The sequence below is a fragment of the Tripterygium wilfordii genome, chromosome 7 (assembly GCF_013401445.1).
Source record: "Tripterygium wilfordii isolate XIE 37 chromosome 7, ASM1340144v1, whole genome shotgun sequence".
NCBI classification, from domain to species: Eukaryota; Viridiplantae; Streptophyta; class Magnoliopsida; order Celastrales; family Celastraceae; genus Tripterygium; species Tripterygium wilfordii.
Window position 1 is genome coordinate 7,952,151 of NC_052238.1, and position 18,347 is coordinate 7,970,497.

Genomic DNA, 18,347 nt, shown 5'->3' on the forward strand with positions numbered 1-18,347 from the left:
ATGTTAACTTATATTTCTTATGTGATATATTAGCTGTCATGTCTATTGCAATTGCCATTTCTTGTAACAGAGCACGTTGGCACCAAGAATGCTCATGAGCCAGAAAATGTGTGAGAGCAGCAAGAGTTCCTAAATTAAGACTTGACATTTACAGTCATTCATTCATATATGAAGTACTAAAGTGTTTTATTATGTTCTAGTTTGGTTATTTTGTTTTTGTCTTTTCTTTATTAAAATATCATTGTTGTGTTAGACTATCCGCATGCATTGTGTATGTTGATTATGAATTAGATTCATAACCTCATTTGAGCTTTTGCTTAATATTTGTTTGTAATTGTGATTGTTTGTGTTTACAGATTTAAGAAGAAGAAGAAGAAGAAGATGAAGAAGAGATGAGAGGATTTGCAAATGAAAACATTAATTCATTCACAGTAGTCTCAAAAGAGACGTTAGTACAATATGTATACAATTGGTGTCAACGGCCAGAAGATGTGACCTGCACCTTATTTTGAAACTAGTAAATTTGAATTAATAATACAATATAATATATTGAAAGCCTGAATATATAAAGGCTATAACTAGACTTGTTGGACCTGCTGGGCCAACTTTGTTGTGAGAAAGAAAGCCCAAGACAAGTAAGTCTAACGAAAGACATAAGAGGCCAACGAGCCCAATAAACCACAAAGCTCAAGAACCAAGCTTCAAGATGGAACTAGATAGAACCTCCATCTTCCGATGCACACCAAACCTTGATTTCCTCTTGAATCTTAGCACCCCCCCCCCCCCCGGCGCAAGCAGAACGTGATTTTCGATCAAGTTCAGCTTGGAGAGTAAATATTGGATGCGATGAACCGGAAGCGATTTTGTAAGCAAATCAACGGGTTGCTCGGCTGACTTCAGGTACGCCAATTTGATCATACCTTCTTGAAACTTTTCCCTAATGTAGTGTAGATCAAGCTCTATGTGTTTTGTGCGCTCATGGAAAACTAGGTTTGTTGCTATGTAAAGAGCTGCCTGGTTGTCACAATGTAGATCCATAGGATAATTGATTTTGATTCGTAGTTCCTTGAATAAGTTGTGAATCCATGCTAATTCACTTGTTGTAGCAGCCATGGCCCTGTATTCAGCTTCAGTGGAAGACCTAGAAACTATCCTTTGCTTCTTTGATCTACATGAAATGAGAGCATCCCCAATCTTGACTATGTAACCAGTGACTGAGCGTCTTGTGTCTTTACATGTTGCCCAATTAACCTGTAAGATGTTAGTTGCAGGGTAGAAAAGGCCCTGTGCAAAGGAGCCTTTGATATACTTAATGATTCTAATGGCAGCATGCATGTGAATGTCTGTGGGTTGTTGCATGTATTGACTCAAATTATTCACTGCATAACTAATGTCAGGCCTTGTTATAGTGAGATACATTAATTTGCCAATTATTCTCCGGAATTGTTCTGGCTGCTCTAAAACTTTCCCTTGGTGAGCTGATAGTTTTATATTAATATCTATTGGTGAATTATTTTCTTTAATATTCATGAGATTGGCATCTTTAAGCAAGTCCAGTGCATATTTCCTCTGGCATATACTGATGCCAGTGGCCTTATGATGGACTTCCAGGCCTAGAAAATATTTCAATAGGCCTAAATCCTTGATCTTAAAACAAGACCCTATGTATTTCTTGACTTTATTTATCAGTTCCAAGTTATTCCCTCCTATTGCCATATCATCCACATAAAGTACTAGGATTATTATATCTTTTCTATTGTTGATATAGAACATTGAATAATCTGCTTTGCTTTGAGTGAATCCAAATTCAATCAGAGCTTGCCTACATTTTTCATTCCATTGTCTTGAAGCTTGCTTCAAGCCATAAATGGATCTCTTTAATTTACAAACTTGATCTTTGTGTTGACTTTCATAACCCGGTGGAGGTTTCATGTAAACCTCCTCCTCTAAGTCTCCATTGAGAAAGGCATTATGTACATCTAAATGATGTATTTGCCATTTGTTCATGGCTGCCAGAGCCAAGAATATTCTGACTGTGGTAATTTTGACTAAAGGAGCAAATGTCTCTTTGTAGTCAAAACCCTCACTTTGACTAAAACCTTGTGCAACTAACCTAGCTTTGTATCTCTCTATGGTTCCATCAAAATTATACTTTATTTTGTAAATCCATTTACATCCTATGGCTTTTCTACCTTTAGGTAGAGTAGTCATTTTCCAAGTATGATTATCTTTTAAAGCTTGCATTTCAATGTTCATAGCTTTGCACCAATTTTCATCCTGTATTGCCTCTTTATATCTTGTAGGTTCTCTATGACTATCAATAGCAGCAGCAAAATGCACATCAGAAGATGCATGATGCACAGCAGAATGCTCAATAGAAGATGCAGAAACAGAGTCACAATAATAATCAGACAGATGAGAAGATTTTCTTCTAGTCCTAGTATTTTCTGCTACAGCATCCCCAATGACTTTAGCAGTGGGTTGTTGTGTTTCTAATGTTGTATGTTCATAACTGTGGTTGTTCTGTGATTGACTATGTTCTGTGTGCTGTGGTTTCTTAAATGGAAATTCATGTTCAATAAAATGAACGTCCCTGCAAACAAATATTTCATGTGTTTCCAAGTTCAGCATCTTGTAACCTTTAGTTCCCATGGGGTATCCCAACAAAATGCAATGCACAGATTTAGGTTGAAACTTAGAACTAAGAGGCTTATTAATTTTAGCAAGACCATAGCATCCAAACACCCTAAAATCCTTAAAGTCCACTGGTTTATTATACATGATTTCATATGATGATTTCTTATCTAGAATTCTACTAGGCATTCTATTGATTATGTAAACTATAGTTTGTATGCAGTGTGTCTAGAATCTCCCATCCAATCCACTTTGGATTTTGAGAGTCCTGGCTATGTTCAACAAGTGTTGATGTTTCATTTCCACCACTCCATTTTGTTGTGGTGTGTATGGGCATGATTTTTGGTGTAAAATGCCTTCAAGATTGTAGTAATCATGCATAATGAATTCTTTTCCATTATCTGTTCTTATTATCTTTATTGTTTTGTGAAACTGTGTTTTCACAAAATTAATGAAGGTTTTAATATGTGTTCTAGTTTCATCTTTAGTACGCATCAAAAAAATCCATGTCATTCTTGAATAGTCATCAACTATAGTCAAGAAATATCTATGATTTTCCAAAGAAGGTGTTGAGTTAGGACCCAAAATATCCATGTGAATTAGTTCAAATATTGCACTGGTCTTGGTCACACTGATTTCAAAAGATTTTCTTTTCATTTTACCCAAATGGCATTCAATACAATTGTGAATATCTTGATACATAGGGATGGGCAAGAGCTTGGACACATTTTCAGAAGGATGTCCAAGTCTCTCATGCCATAACTTAGCACTAACCACTAGATTTACATTTTCAAAAGGTCCTAAACAGTCCTTGGCTGCTTCATGTAATAGGTAAAGTCGTTTAATAGTGGTTCCCATCCTAACTTTCTTCAATGTGGCTGCTTCCTGCAATTCACATTGATTTTCTGTAAAAATTATTGCACATTTATTGTCCTTAATCAGTCTACTTACTGATATCAAGTTACAATTAAAACTAGGCACACATAATACTCCTTTCAACATTATTTTATCAGTGAGCTTGACTTGTCCTATATGTGTTATTTTATGTTTAGTTCCATTGGGTAATGTCACATATGCATTAATGACTACATGAGATGCATCATATAAAGCATGATCATGAATGATGTGGGCTGAAGCCCCACTGTCAATTATCCATTCACTAGAATGTTGAGTAAGTATAGATAGTTTGTTACCTGCTACTGCAGCTGCAGTAGCCATAACTTGTTGATTCTCTGTTGAAGCTCCTTCTTGATTGCCTTTTGTTTTGAGGAACTCCACAATCTGTTGGCACTGATCACTGGTCAGCTCCACAGCAGTTGATTGATCAACAGTATTGCCCTCAACTTGATTAGTTGAGTAGGATTTTCCATTGGCATGGTTAGTTTTGAATCTCTTAGACGAGTTTGGAGGATAGCCATGTATCTTGAAGCATTTATCTATTGTATGCCCTTCTTTCTTGCAGTAATTGCAAGATATATTGTCCTTGTTGTTGGAATAGTGTAGTACCCGGTTTTCGTCCGGCTCAAAAAAAAAAAGAATAAATAAATAAAATTAAATAAAATTAAAAAATAAATAATAGAAAAAATTAAAGAATTAAAAAAAAATACAATAATAATAATAATAATTCAAAAGTCCGTTCTGGAGCCCGTAATCTCACAAAAAATTCAAAGCCTGTTTCTTGGACCCATAAGCATGCAAGAAATCCTAAAGCCTATTTCTTGAACCATAAGCCCATAAAAATTCCAACCCAAGCCCAATATAACTAAACCCAAGAAAATATCTAAAAAATAGGACATTTAAATAAATAATAAACAAAAGAAAATCCTTAAGAGAGAAAGGTGGTTCCTTTATTAGGGTTTCACAAAAATAAGGAAAATACAAAAATGTAAGTCTTGAGGGTTTTAGAGAAGGAGAGGAAAATAGGGTTTTTGGGGGCATTTTGGGATTTTTTGAAATAAGGATAAGTTAAAAGGGGGAGTGGCGGCCACATAAAAAAAAAAAAAGGGGCAGCCGCCCAAGACTCCAAAAAAAAAAAGAGAAGAAAGGTTCTCGTGTGAAAGGAAAGAAAAACAGACGAGACCAAGAAAGAAAGGAAGGAGGGTTTTTGTGAAAAAGAAAGAGGGATTTTGGTGAGGAAGCCCAGAGAAGAGCAGCCGCACCAGAATAGAAGAGAGAAGTTGAAGGGGAAGCGTGAGATTTAGAGAAAAAGGAGAGGAAAACCGAGAGAAAAAGGGAGTATAGGAGGGTTTCGTTTTCTCCATTTCTGGGAAGGTAACAATTAGCCTGATTTCTCTGGTTATGCATCTCTGATTCCATCTCTGCATTTTCTTAGTCTTATTTTTGAAGAAGACGATGATGTATATTCTCTGATTTTCATGCTGTGCTAATGTATGATATACATCCGATTCACATATTATGCTGATGTTTGGGCTTGCTATATCTGGTTTCGATGTTTTTGATATCTGGTTTTGAGGTCTCCGATTACTCCCTGTGGTAAGGTCTGTTGTTGGTACTCAGTTCTGGTTTTCCAGGTTTGGATCTTAGTTGCTCACCGAGTTGAAATCTGGTTTTACTCACTGGTGTTGATGGCTGATTGTGATATCTGTTTATTTTATTTTATTTTTCTGGATCTTGATTTCGAAATAGTGAGGGATGGGTTGGTTTCTTGAAAAAAATGGCACTGATTCATGGTTTGTTATATAGGATTATTCGGGTTTCCAGGAGCTTATTGGTGTTTGTATTGTGTTAGATCTTCTATTGGACATATAGCATGAAATTCACCGAGAATGAAACTTGATTTTTTCGTTGGTGCTTTGATTTGGTTTACCTTGATTGCCTTAGGTTTGTGATGGTTAATGACCTTTATTGTGTTGGTTACATTGTATGATATTGTGTATGGAGTCTACTTGTAATTGGTTTGAGCCGGTGGCTGCTATGTGAAACGAAATGGAAAAATCCTAGTTAAATTATCTGGTTTGTGCGTTGATTTGAGATTGTGTGGGATTGCTCATAATGTGGTCTTAATTTGATTTAAATCTTGATTTACATTTGAGTACTCTATTTTGCTCTCTCTTTGTGTTTGATGTTGAGTTGGAACCACGCCGGACTTCATTTGGGCCGGAGAGCTTATTTGGAGATTGGACCGGGTTCGAATAATTAATGGGCTCCATGCGTCATATTCATATTTATTTGTATTTTTATCTTTATATTTCATTATTTGTATATATTTTTATCTTATTTTTATTTGGCATGCATATCCTTGTAAATGTAAGCCATGTAATAGGATAGTGAAAAAATAATGAAAGTAGTGTAGAGTAGTGTAATTTATATTTGTGCATATTTAAATTGAGTAGTATGCATGTTATGGATTATTAGTTTAGGATGCATGTTTAAAATGGATATTAAAATTGCATGCGTAGATCATTTTCCGCAAATCCGTCAATTCAACAACCGCGTCTTTACCAAATTTTCACATAAACAAATTAATGGATACTACATTAAAGTCAATTAGGAGGAGGACTTGATGACATTCAGCTTCTGCCTACACTTTAATTGTGCTATCCTTATTTAAACAAAATGCAAATGGTAATTTAATTTACTAGATACCTAAAATTAAAGTTCATTAGGAGGAGGACTTGATGACATTCAGCTCCTGCCTAGGCTTTAATTACGTTATCTTTTCAAATTAAAGTGTCATTTGTATTTCTAAACACAATGATAAATTAATTTACTAGATACTTAAATTAAAGTTCATTAGGAGGAGGACTTGATGACATTCAGCTCCTGCCTAGGCTTTAATTATGTTATCTCTTCAAATTAAGGTATCATTTGTACTCGCAAAACCAATGGTAACTAAATTAAAGTTAATTAGGAGGAGGACTTGATGACATTCAGCTCCTGCCTATGCTTTAATTAATGTTATCTTTTCAAATCAAAATACCATTTATATTGGACCAAACAACTGTTCAAGAAAAAGCACATAGATCAATCTAGGTAACCTTTTAGGGAGTTGTGGGGTGCCTAACACCTTCCCCACACTCAATAGACCCCCTTACCCATTTTCTGGTTCGTAGACCATTTTTTAGTGTCCAATTGCACTTAAATCAATTGGTGGCGACTCTAAAATCATTTTTCATCCTTTCATCGCCGGTCCGCGTCGTGACCCCGGTTGCGACAACTGGCGACTCTGCTGGGGACATTGGTTTTTATATCAAAGGGGTTGAGCCTGTGTGATTGATTTTTGTGCTTTTCTTGTATAGTTTTTATGTTAGTTTCTATTTGTATTTGTATATTAAATTTGAAGAATTTGATGGATTTGTTCAATGTTGTAGATTGCTTCATCAGATATGGGCTTTGTGGAATTTAAATGTTAGGGATATTGGTTTGTATGCCCCACACACACATTCACATATCACTGCACACACATAACCCTATACCCGGGTTACTTAGTGATTAGTGAAGGTTGACCTATCACTTTCATGGGATTCACTTCCCTGTATGGGTGGGGGAAGACACCTTCCTGGATTGACGTCCTCTTATGACATTAAGGGATGGGCTTTTGTGATCCAATGGAGCAAAAGCCACCTGATCCAGAGACCTCGTGATTAGTTAGTTAAACCACCCATATGCACCATAGATAAACCGTAGCCATGGTTCTAAACCTCCAGACATTTTTAGGCGGTATTACCCATTTTAGGAACAAAAGGGGGCATCTCTATCCCTAACTATTTATTTCGCATGTCCATACTATGTCGTATTTCTTGTTATATGCCTTAATCATGCTCATTATTTTTGGTGTAACTTATTCCTTCTTGTATATTGTTTTACTTGTATCCTAACCTAACCTGTGCAGGTTAATATCCATGATTGTTTTTCTTTTTCTTTTCCTTTCTTTATCATTGATCATGCATACACGTTAGAGCACATCTTTGCAATCTAACTAGATAATATTGGCAGAATGATCAAGCCTATAGGAACAAGCACGGTGGAGTTGGGTGATCCAGTAGAAATCAGAGACAAGTTAGAAAAGCTACAAGAAGAGTTGGGAGATAGTTTGAAAGAAGATCAGTCGTTGAGACCAGTGAAGAAGGTTTCATTCCAGACTCGAGCACCGGAAGCTTTGTCTGAGTTTTGGCAGAAGCAAGATATGAATACAAAGAGAGCGTTTAGGAGTATGTTTGGGAGAATTGATCATTTGTTGACTATTCAGACGCCAGTAACTCTCCTGAAGGCGGCTATGCAGTATTGGGATCCAGCATACCGTTGCTTCACTTTTGGGTCAATAGATTTATCACCATTGATGGAAGAGTATGCCGAATTATTGGGGTACACCTTGCACGCTAATAAAATCTATAACCCAGGAGAAAAAACTTTTGCAGAAGCAGTTATCTCTAAGCTTTTGGGTTTACCAGTGAAGAAGATTAAAGAAATGGGAAGTACAAAGGGTGCAAGGTGGACTTTTCCAGAAGAAATATTGATGAATTTTGCTAAAGAGAATTTCCACAAGGAAGAAGGACGATTTGCTTTTGCAATTGTCATATATGGTACCGTGATTTTTCCATGTGCTGGTGGAAATATAGATAGAGGTGTGATTAAGATGGTTAATCATGTTAAGCATCAAGCGACTCCAGTGCCTGCCTTATTATGTGAGACTTTCCGGTCCCTTAATCACTGTCGTGATTCTACGGAAGGGAGGTTTATTGGGTGTGCTCAGTTGCTTGGGATCTGGCTTATTAGTCACCTAAAGTATGACAAGACAGTTGGGGCACCTTTTGTGCAGTTCCAAAAAGATGATTGTCAGTTGAGGGATCCTATTAGTGATTTCGAAAAGGCAAGATTGCAGCCTTTAAAGCCTTCAATGGAGAAGTGGAGTTGTTTTTTGTCTAGTTTGGATGAAAAGAAGGTATACATGAGAGCCCCATGGCATAAAACAGACGGATTGATTTATAGGTGTGGTGATTTCGATTGGGTTCCACTTATAGGCCCTTGGGGAATTACAAGTCAGGCACCGGCCATGTTTCTCCAACAAATAGGTGGGAATCCATGTAGACCAGTCACTTTTCAGTTGAAGGAGTTTGAATTCTCCCTTGAAGAGGAAAAAGCAAAGGCGTTAGTACGAAAGATAGTGGAGGCCTGGAGTACCCCTCAAGGAGTAACAAAAGGTCCGCGAAATATTTATGGAACTGTTCAGTACAAGGCATGGCACGCAAAAAGAGGAAAATCTTATACAGATTATGATATGTCTGATGAGGGAAGAAGGAAAGGAAAAGGAAAGTTAGGTGGAAGAGATAATGGGGAAGAAAAGCATTCTCAGGAAAATGAAGCCATACTCAAGGAGGTCATTGAGGAAGAAGATGAAGATGGAAGGGTTTCTTATCCAGATTTTGTCCCAGACAGAGGTGTAGGAGTAATGGTGGAAGAAGAAATTCAGGAAATGGATGGAGATTTACAGATGGAGGACACATCAAGTGATGATGAAATGGTTAGAGTACCATCTGGATATCCTGACAAAGAGGCGAAGATAATGTGGAAAATGCTGCAAATTATGACTGAGAAATATAAAAAGTATAAAGGGAAGTTTAGAAGGATGAAAGCTGAGTTTGTCAAGAGCAAGAAAATGAAGCTGCAAGAAGATTTGCAAATGGAAAAAGAAAAGGGCAATCTTCAAGAAGAGTATACCAAGATGAAGGAGCAAGTGAGAAGTATGAAAGGAGAACTTCAAGAGGCGCGAAAGGAAATTACTCAAATGAAGGGAACAATTGCGACATTGGAGGAGTTAAGCTACAATGCTAATAAGGAGATAGTTGACAAAGTTGATAAGTTAAAGAGGAATAAGGTGGAGATCAACTCTCTGAAAGAACAAATGGAATATGCCTTTTCAGAAAGTCAAAAATTCCAGAAGTTGTATGAGGCAGATGAAGATTTCATTCAGCAAAAAGAGGCGGAGGTAGAAGAATTGAATCAACAGAATGATTTCTTACATGATGAATTGAATGAATTTCAACAGAAGCAACAAGGCACAGAGGATAAGATCAAGTTAATTATGAGTCGAGCATTGCAATTATCAGAATGGGCTCACAGCTATGAAAAACGGGTACAAGATCTGAAAGTAAATCGGGCATTTAAGGTGCCAGAATTGGCTGGGGTTTCCTTGTTTTTGACAGATTTACACAAAGACTTGTATGTACTTAGGGAGAAGATATTTCAAACGCAGTCAGCTAATTCTGATGTTATTGAGATTGATGATGAGTAAAGATGTAAACAATTCGAGCTACAATATTTTGAATGGAATGATATTTTGCCAATATTATTTTTTTGGATTGCAAAGATTTCTTAGGACTTGCATAAATAATAATCACATGCATGCGCATCTTTAAATTAAAATAAATGAGAACTAATGTTGTTGTTTTCATAATGCACAGAAAAATCATAAATAATCATAGTGCCCAAGAAGCACCATCGACACCCCAATCAGACTCGCCTACAATCAAGAATTATTCAGAATATGTAGCAGGAAATGGGTGAGCATAGCCAGAATCAGGACATAGCTGAACTGAAGGAGCAAATGGCCCTATTAATGAAAAATATGGCGTTGCTGATGAAAGGAAAGGGAGTGGTTGAAAATTCTGAAACACCAGAGGTTCCTGAGAATCATTTACACCAAGAAGTACCAGTTTACCCACCCGGGTTCACTCCTGTCCGTAACCAATCTTTGCCTGGTTTGCACCAGCATCAATATGTTTCTCAACAGGCAACGACTCAGAACCCAGCTTACATTCATCAAGTTGATCCTCATGGGCATGAGAATCCCTTCCCAGTTGGTGCTGATACCGCGGGAACTTTTATTGGTGGGGTAGTAACTGAGGGAGTCCAGAATGAAGAAAGTAGCTCAATGGATGCTATCAAGAAGTTGGAGAAGAGATTAAGAGCCATGGAGGGTTTCAATGCTGTAGGGATGCTGAACCCAGCCAATTTGTGCTTGGTGAAGAATTTGAATGTTCCACATGACTTTGTACTACCAAAATTCAGCTTGTTTGATGGCACTGGAGTCCCTTTGGATCATTTAACGATGTATTGTAGGCGCATGCAGCCATATGCAAGCGATGAGAAAGTGTTGATGCATTATTTCCAAGATAGTCTGACTGGGGCAGCTCAAAGGTGGTTCAATACCCTTAATCCTTCATCAGTAGCTTCGTGGGAGGATTTGGCTGAAATGTTTATGAAGCAGTATAAGCATAATGAAGAAAAGATCCCTACCATTTACGATCTGCAGAACACAGCAATGACGAGTGGGGAAAGCTTTAGGGAATTTGCCCATCGATGGAGGGATTTGGCAGCCCAGATAATTCCGCCCCTTTCAGAAAAAGATTTGTTGAACGCTTTCATTGATGCTCTTCAGGAGCCTTATACTTCCAATTTGGCGAGAGGTGGCCATAATAACTTGGCTGATATGATACAAGCAGGCGAACGAGTTGAACGGTGCATGAAGAGATGTACTCTGTATTATCCCACCCTTGATAAATCAGACCCGGCTAAAGCAAGTAAAGGCAAGAAGGCGGAAGTGCATTCTGTGAATTTTGATTCAAATCCAGCTGTTTATGGTGTGCCTACTTCAGATTATCGCCCTAGAAGCAATGCCCCAAGGATGTCAAGCCCCGGAGCCTACTATAATCATACCCACACCCAAAATCCTTATCCACCCCGATTCAATACACCATCACCCAATCAATACTCGCAAAACCCAAACACTTACCAAAACTTCCAAAACCCAAACACTTACCAAAATTTTCAAAACCCAAACACTTACCAAAACCCTCGTCCAAATTTCCAAAACCAAAGACCCAGAAGGCCTGTTGAGCATTTCGATCCTTTGCCCATAACTTATGCTGAATGCTTCACGAAACTTCAAGCGCAAGGAGCAGTGGCTCCTGTTCCGGGACGGGTCCACCAACCTCCATATCCCCATTGGTATGATCCTAATGCTACATGCTTATTTCATGGAGGTACACCCGGGCACTCAACTGAAGGATGTTTACAATTCAAAAGGATAGTCCAGGGGATGATTGAAGCGAAATGGCTGGATCTTAGTGCAATCAATAAACCAAATGTCAACAACAATCCATTGCCTAATCATGAGAAAGAGGGGGTGAATGCCATTGAAGAATTTTGTGCTACAAAAAGATGGGTATCAGAGATTGCAATGCCGTTGGGCCAGTTGTTTATGGCGTTGAGGAAAGAAGGATTAGTTGAGGAAGTGGCAGTGGATATGCCCGTTCAACGTGGACTTTTTGATGACATGAAGACTTGTGAGTTCCATAGAGGACAAAGGGGACATGCTATTGAGAATTGTTGTGGCTTTCAGGAGAAGGTACAAGAGTTGATGGATTTGAAGATAATAAAGTTTGAGGTGAAAGGCCAATCAAATGAAGTCAGTGTTATAGGAGGATATTATCAAGGGCCTAGGCCGAACCGTGCTCCGCAATTTGTCTTGCAGTATTATATGGAAGATGCGCCACCAGTTGGGCCACTCAAACCAAAGATAGATCCTTTGTACAAGAATGACAAGGTTGTGCCATGGAATTATGAGGCCGAAGTTAGAGGAAAGCAAGGAGAAATGGTAGATAATATTTCTGGTGTTAGTGGAGTTACCTGGAGTGGGAGATGTTACACGAGAAATGAGCCAGAAGGGAATCCGGTAGTGGATCTTGAAGCTGAACGCAAAAGAAAAGGGAAAGCAATACCTGAAGTTGAAGGATCTGGTTCTATTCCGGAAGAAGGTCTTTTTGTACGCCCAGAGGAGAAAAAGAAAGTTGTAACTGATGTGGAAGTCCAGGAGTTCCTGAAAATTATTCGGAAGAGTGAGTACATGATAGTGGACCAATTGAAGAAAACCCCTGCAAAGATTTCGATCTTGGAGTTGATAATGAGTTCTGAACCGCATCGACAAGTCTTGATGAGAATGTTAAATCAGGCGTATGTGTTAGACAAGATTCCTACAGACTCTTTTAATGGCATTGTGGGAAATGTGTTGGCGTCCCATTTATTGTCCTTTACTGAGGATGAAATTCCGCCTGAAGGAATGGGGCACAACAAAGCTTTGCATATTTCAGCCATGTGTCGTGGAAAGGAATTAGCAAGTATTTTGGTGGATAATGGGTCATCGCTCAATATTTTACCAAAGGAGACTTTTGAAAAGTTGCCGATTGACAGATCTTATTTAAGACCAGTGCCGATGGTAGTAAGGGCATTCGACGGAACACGTAGAGAGATTATGGGAGAAATTGAAATACCTTTACAGGTTGCAAGCGTAACTTTCAATGTACCATTTGTGGTAATGGATATCTCACCAACCTACAATTGCCTGTTGGGACGACCTTGGATTCACACTGCAGGAGCCGTTCCCTCATCATTGCATCAGATGCTCAAGTTTGTTCATGATGGAAGGGTTTATATAGTAAAGGGCCAGTCAGAATGGATGGTTGCTAGTTTGTCTAATAATTCTCCTATTGATGCTCCGACAGAAGGGATTGAGAGTTCATTCCAATCTTTTGAAATTGCTAGTGCTAGCTATGTGAATGAAGGACTTTCTCCATTAAAGCCACAAGTATCCAAGGTTACGAAGAATGTAGCAAAATTTATGTTGAAAAAGGGGTTTCGCCCGGGAGAAGGACTTGGTAAGAATCAACAAGGAATTAAGAAGCCAGTAGAAATGGTGAAACATCCAGAACGTTGGGGTTTGGGTTATAAGCCAACTAGAGCTGACAGGAACCGTGCACAAGCAGAAAAGCAGGCGAAGAGGTTTGCTCGTCTGGAAGGAAAGGAGCTGGAAGTCGAAAAGAAATCGATTCCTTGGCTTTATGACAGTTTTGTATATGGAGGGATGCAGAACAAGATAAGTTTGGCTGATACTGGGGCAGTTTTTGGAAAACTGCCAGTTGGAAACTCGACTGATGTAACTGGGGCAATTTTGACAAATATATGTGATCAGTTTGAGGAGTTCCAAGTTGCTGTGGTGGAAGAGGAACAGAGTTCAGCTGCTAGACCTTGCTTTGTCATCTTGCGTCCTTCAAATTTCAAATTAGGCAACTGGATCAGTCTGGAGCTCCCAGTATCTCTCAAGAACCTGCAAGAGTAATCCCGAATGCACTACCATCGTGGGCCCAGCTCACGGCCTTCGTTTGGGTCTTTTGTAATGAGCATGCTTTACTTTGCTTTCAATAAATCTTATAGTATGGCGATTGCATGTTCAAATCTTTGTACATATTCCCTTTTCCATGAAATGAAAGTCTTTTGACAGTCATCCATATTCATGTTTCTCCATTTCCATTTAAGTTTTGTTCTCCATTCTCAAAACCATTTTTTCATTTCTTTCACAGGATTGAAAATGATGATAACGAAGATGACGAACTTAATGAACCAGATTTTGATGCACCCATTAGCAATGTTGAATCTGACTATGAAATAGAGGAAGAAATTGAGATTTTACCGGAAATGTTAAGACAAGTCAATCAGGAAGAGAAACTAGTAAATCCGCACCAAGAGATAACTGAAGTTGTTAATTTGGGAACTGAAACGGAGAAAAAGGAGGTTAAGGTAGGAGCTGCCTTCGAAGGAGAGGATAAGAAGAAATTGATAGATTTGTTGCATAGTTACCAGGATGTCTTTGCATGGTCTTATCAGGACATGCCCGGTCTTGATACAGGTATTGTGGTTCACAAGCTACCATTGATTCCAGAATGTGCCCCAGTGAAACAAAAGTTAAGGAGATTGAAAGCAGATATGCTTTTGAAGATAAGAGATGAAGTGAAGAAGCAGTTCGATGCTGGTTTTTTAGCAGTGGCTAGATACCCTGAATGGGTGGCAAATATTGTACCTGTTCCCAAGAAGGATGGAAAGTGCGGATGTGTGTCGATTATAGAGATCTCAATCGTGCAAGCCCGAAGGATAATTTTCCACTTCCCCATATTGATGTTTTAGTGGATAATACAGCTAGACATTCAACTTTCTCTTTCATGGATGGATTTTCGGGTTACAATCAGATCAAGATGGCACCAGAGGATCGTGAGAAAACGACTTTTATTACCCTCTGGGGAACCTTTTGCTATAAAGTCATGTCGTTTGGTCTGAAGAATGCCGGTGCCACTTATCAACGAGCCATGGTCACTTTGTTTCATGACATGATGCATAGAGAAGTTGAAGTATATGTCGATGATATGATAGCAAAATCCAAAGAAGATGAAGACCATATTGTGAATCTTCAGAAGTTGTTTGATCGATTAAGGAAGCATCAATTGAAGTTGAATCCAGCTAAGTGCACATTTGGGGCGACCTCGGGGAAGTTGTTAGGTTTTATTGTAAGCAGGAAAGGAATTGAGGTAGATCCTGACAAAGTGAAGGCGATCTTGGAGATGCCACCCCCGCGGACAGAAAAGGAAGTTAGGGGTTTCTTGGGAAGGTTAAATTACATTGCCAGATTCATTTCACAATTGACAGCTACTTGTGAACCTATCTTTAAATTGTTGCGTAAGAGTAATTCTACTGAGTGGAACGAAGATTGTCAGATTGCATTCGAAAAGATCAAGCAATACTTGAAAAGTCCTCCAGTGTTGATGCCTCCTGTGGCTGGTAGGCCGCTTATTCTCTATTTGACTGTCTCGGATAGTTCGATGGGATGTGTGCTTGGACAGCATGATTCATCGGGAAGGATAGAGCATGCTATTTATTACTTAAGCAAGAAGTTTACTAGTTGTGAAGCAAATTATTCGATGTTGGAGAAAACTTGTTGTTCTTTGGTTTGGGCTGCACATCGGCTTAGACAATACATGCTATATCATACGACCTGGTTGATTTCCAGGATGGATCCTATCAAATACATTTTTGAGAAACCTTCTCTTTCAGGGAGGATAGCTAAATGACAGATGTTGTTATCAGAATATGATATTTTGTATGTTACACAAAAGGCAATCAAAGGGAGTGCAATAGCAGATTATTTGGCAGATGGAGCAATTGATGATACTCAGTCTATGGATTTGAAGTTTCCAGATATTGATGTCATGACTGTGTCGATAGAAGAGGAGAATCAGAAGGATTTGGCAAAATGGACTATGTTGTTCGATGGGGCTTCTAATAACATGGGATGTGGAATTGGTGCAGTGTTAATATCACCTGATGAGAATATTATCCCGTTTACAGCTAAGTTGTATTACGAATGTACTAACAATGTGGCTGAGTATGAAGCATGTACGATGGGAATTCAAGCTGCTATTGATATGGGGATTAAGAGGCTACAGGTTTATGGTGACTCACAGTTGGTGATTAGGCAATTGAATGATGAGTGGGAAACTAAAGATGACAAGCTCATTCCATATTACCAACATATCAAAAAGTTAGTCAAATTTTTTGAGTGGATTGAGTTTGATCATATCCCCAGGGAAGAAAATCAAATAGCAGATGCTTTGGCAACTTTGGCGGCAATGTTTGATGTAGACCCAAAAGGGGAAGTGCAGCTAATTAAAATTGAGAAACGAGAAGTTCGAGGTTACTGTTCAAATTTAGAGGGAGAGCCTGATGGTAAACCGTGGTATCATGATATCCAACAGTACATTGAAAAGAAAGAATATCCATCAGGGGCATCAGAGAATGATAAGCGCACCATCAGGAGATTGGCGGGATCTTTCTTCTTGAATGGAAAAGTGCTTTATAAAAGGAATGATGGGGTAGTTTTCTTGCGTTGTGTCGATATGGCGGAGGCTAAACTAATTATGGAGGAAATTCATGAAGGAATATGTGGGACTCATTCCAGTGGATATGCAATGGCACGGAAGATTATACGTGCAGGGTATTATTGGTTAACCATGGAGAGGGATTGCATAAGTTATGCAAACCGATGCCACAAGTGCCAGATTTATGCAGACAGGACACATGTTTCCGTCAATCCATTACATGTGTTGACGTCGCCATGGCCTTTCTCGATGTGGGGATTAGATGTCATCGGTCCAATTGAGCCGAAGGCTTCTAATGGGCATCGGTTTATTCTGGTTGGTATCGATTATTTTACCAAATGGGTGGAGGCTACTTCGTATTCTAATGTGACAAGTAGCGTGGTTGTTCGGTTTTTGAGGAAAGAGATTGTTTGTCGATATGGAGTCCCAGAAAGAATTATCACTGATAATGGCACGAATTTCAACAGTAAAATGGTGAAAGATTTTTGTGACCAATTCAAAATTTATCACCATAATTCGACTCCTTACCGTCCGAAGATGAATGGGGCTGTCGAAGCGGCGAATAAGAATATCAAGAAGATCATTGGGAAGATGACAGAGAATTACAAAGATTGGCATGAGAAGATCCCTTTTGCTCTATATGGTTATCGGACCTCAATACGGACATCTACCGGGGAGACGCCTTTCTCCTTGGTGTATGGCATGGAAGCGGTTTTACCTATTGAAGTGGAGATTCCATCCCTTCGAGTAGTTATGGAGGCAGGATTGGAAGAAGCAGAATGGACTCGAATGCGTTATGAGCAGTTGAATTTGATTGAAGAACGAAGATTACGAGCAATTTGTAAAGGGCAATTGTATCAAAGAAGATTGATGAAAGCACATAATAAGAAAGTTCGACCTCGCAGTTTCAGGGAAGGAGATTTAGTGTTGAAGATGATCTTGCCGCCTCAAAAGGATCACCGAGGGAAGTGGACACCGAATTATGAGGGACCATATGTGGTGAAAAAAGCCTTTGAAGGAGGGGCATTAATTTTGACAAGAATGGATGGAGAATAATTGCCTAATCCGGTGAATGCAGACGCCATCAAAAAGTATTACCCATAAAAAAAAAAAAAAAAAAAAAAAAAAAAAAAAAAAAAACTCGCTAGATTGAAAACCCGAAAGGGCGATCTAGGCAAAAATTAGAGTTAAAAAGCTCGCTAGATTGAAAACCCGAAAGGGCAGTCTAGGCAAAAATTAAAGCCATAAAAATCCCGCTGGAGTGAAAACCCCTCGTGGGCGCTTCAGGCAAAAATTAGGGGAAAAAGAAAAGTCTCTACTAAAGTGAAAACCCTTCCTGGAAGCTTCAAATAATATTGAGATCAGAAAGGTGTGATGAAAAAAGCTAAGGAGAAGGAGGCAGAGGTCTTTCGATGATTTGAGATGAATACAATGAATGACAGATAGCGAGTATGTACAAAGGTGAATTGGTTATGTTCAGGGGTATGCATGATGAGTCCACGAAGGAGAAGATTGATATGAAAGTAGTCAGATTCAATAATTGCAAAATGGGGGCACACAAAACTGGGGCAGTTTTGTGCGGAATCAAAGTTATCTCATTTTATATCCTGTAAAGATTTTTGCTATTTCCTTTATTTCTAACCCTCTTGAATCATATATATACTTGATCAGTTTCTCCTGTTATCTATCTATTCTAAATAAAATTCTCTGAGGTTATTCAGTTCATTCCCAAATTCCTTATTCATTGCTTGTGTTCTTCACGATTTTATTGCTTATATATCTTGCCTTCAGAAATCTCGTGTATTACGAGCATTGCCATACTGTTGAATTTATTTGGAAGTTAAGTGAAGTAATAAAAGAATCATGACAAGTGTATTAGGACATTGTTCTTAGCCGGAACTTGAGAGATTTGGTGTTCTTGACTGTAAAGGAGCTAAAAGAAATCAAATGACGCTAAAAGGCATGGTGAAGCCGAAGAGATTAAAAGAAATC

At 38.7% G+C, this 18,347-nt stretch overlaps 1 protein-coding gene across 1 annotated transcript; it reads right to left on the minus strand.

Annotated features, from left to right (window-relative positions):
* Positions 1–3,493: 3,493 nt before the first annotated feature.
* LOC120002572 lies at positions 3,494–7,420 on the minus strand. The gene is made up of 3 exons (XM_038851336.1): positions 7,382–7,420; positions 3,828–4,116; positions 3,494–3,519 (listed from the first exon to the last, which is right to left on the minus strand). Exons 1-3 carry the CDS (start codon positions 7,418–7,420, stop codon positions 3,494–3,496), a joined length of 354 nt encoding a protein of 117 aa, XP_038707264.1.
* Positions 7,421–18,347: the final 10,927 nt, after the last annotated feature.

Bases quoted from the DNA above. Each gene is read 5' to 3' on its own strand.
- LOC120002572 (XM_038851336.1), bottom strand. From the start codon at position 7,420: ATGAGCATGATTAAGGCATATAACAAGAAATACGACATA. The intron at 4,117-7,381 runs GTATGGACATGC...TCCAACAACAAG, and splicing joins ATAACAAGAAATACGACATA to GACAATATATCTTGCAATTA. The intron at 3,520-3,827 runs GTAACAAACTAT...TGTGAATTGCAG, and splicing joins TACTGCAGCTGCAGTAGCAG to GAAGCAGCCACATTGAAGAA.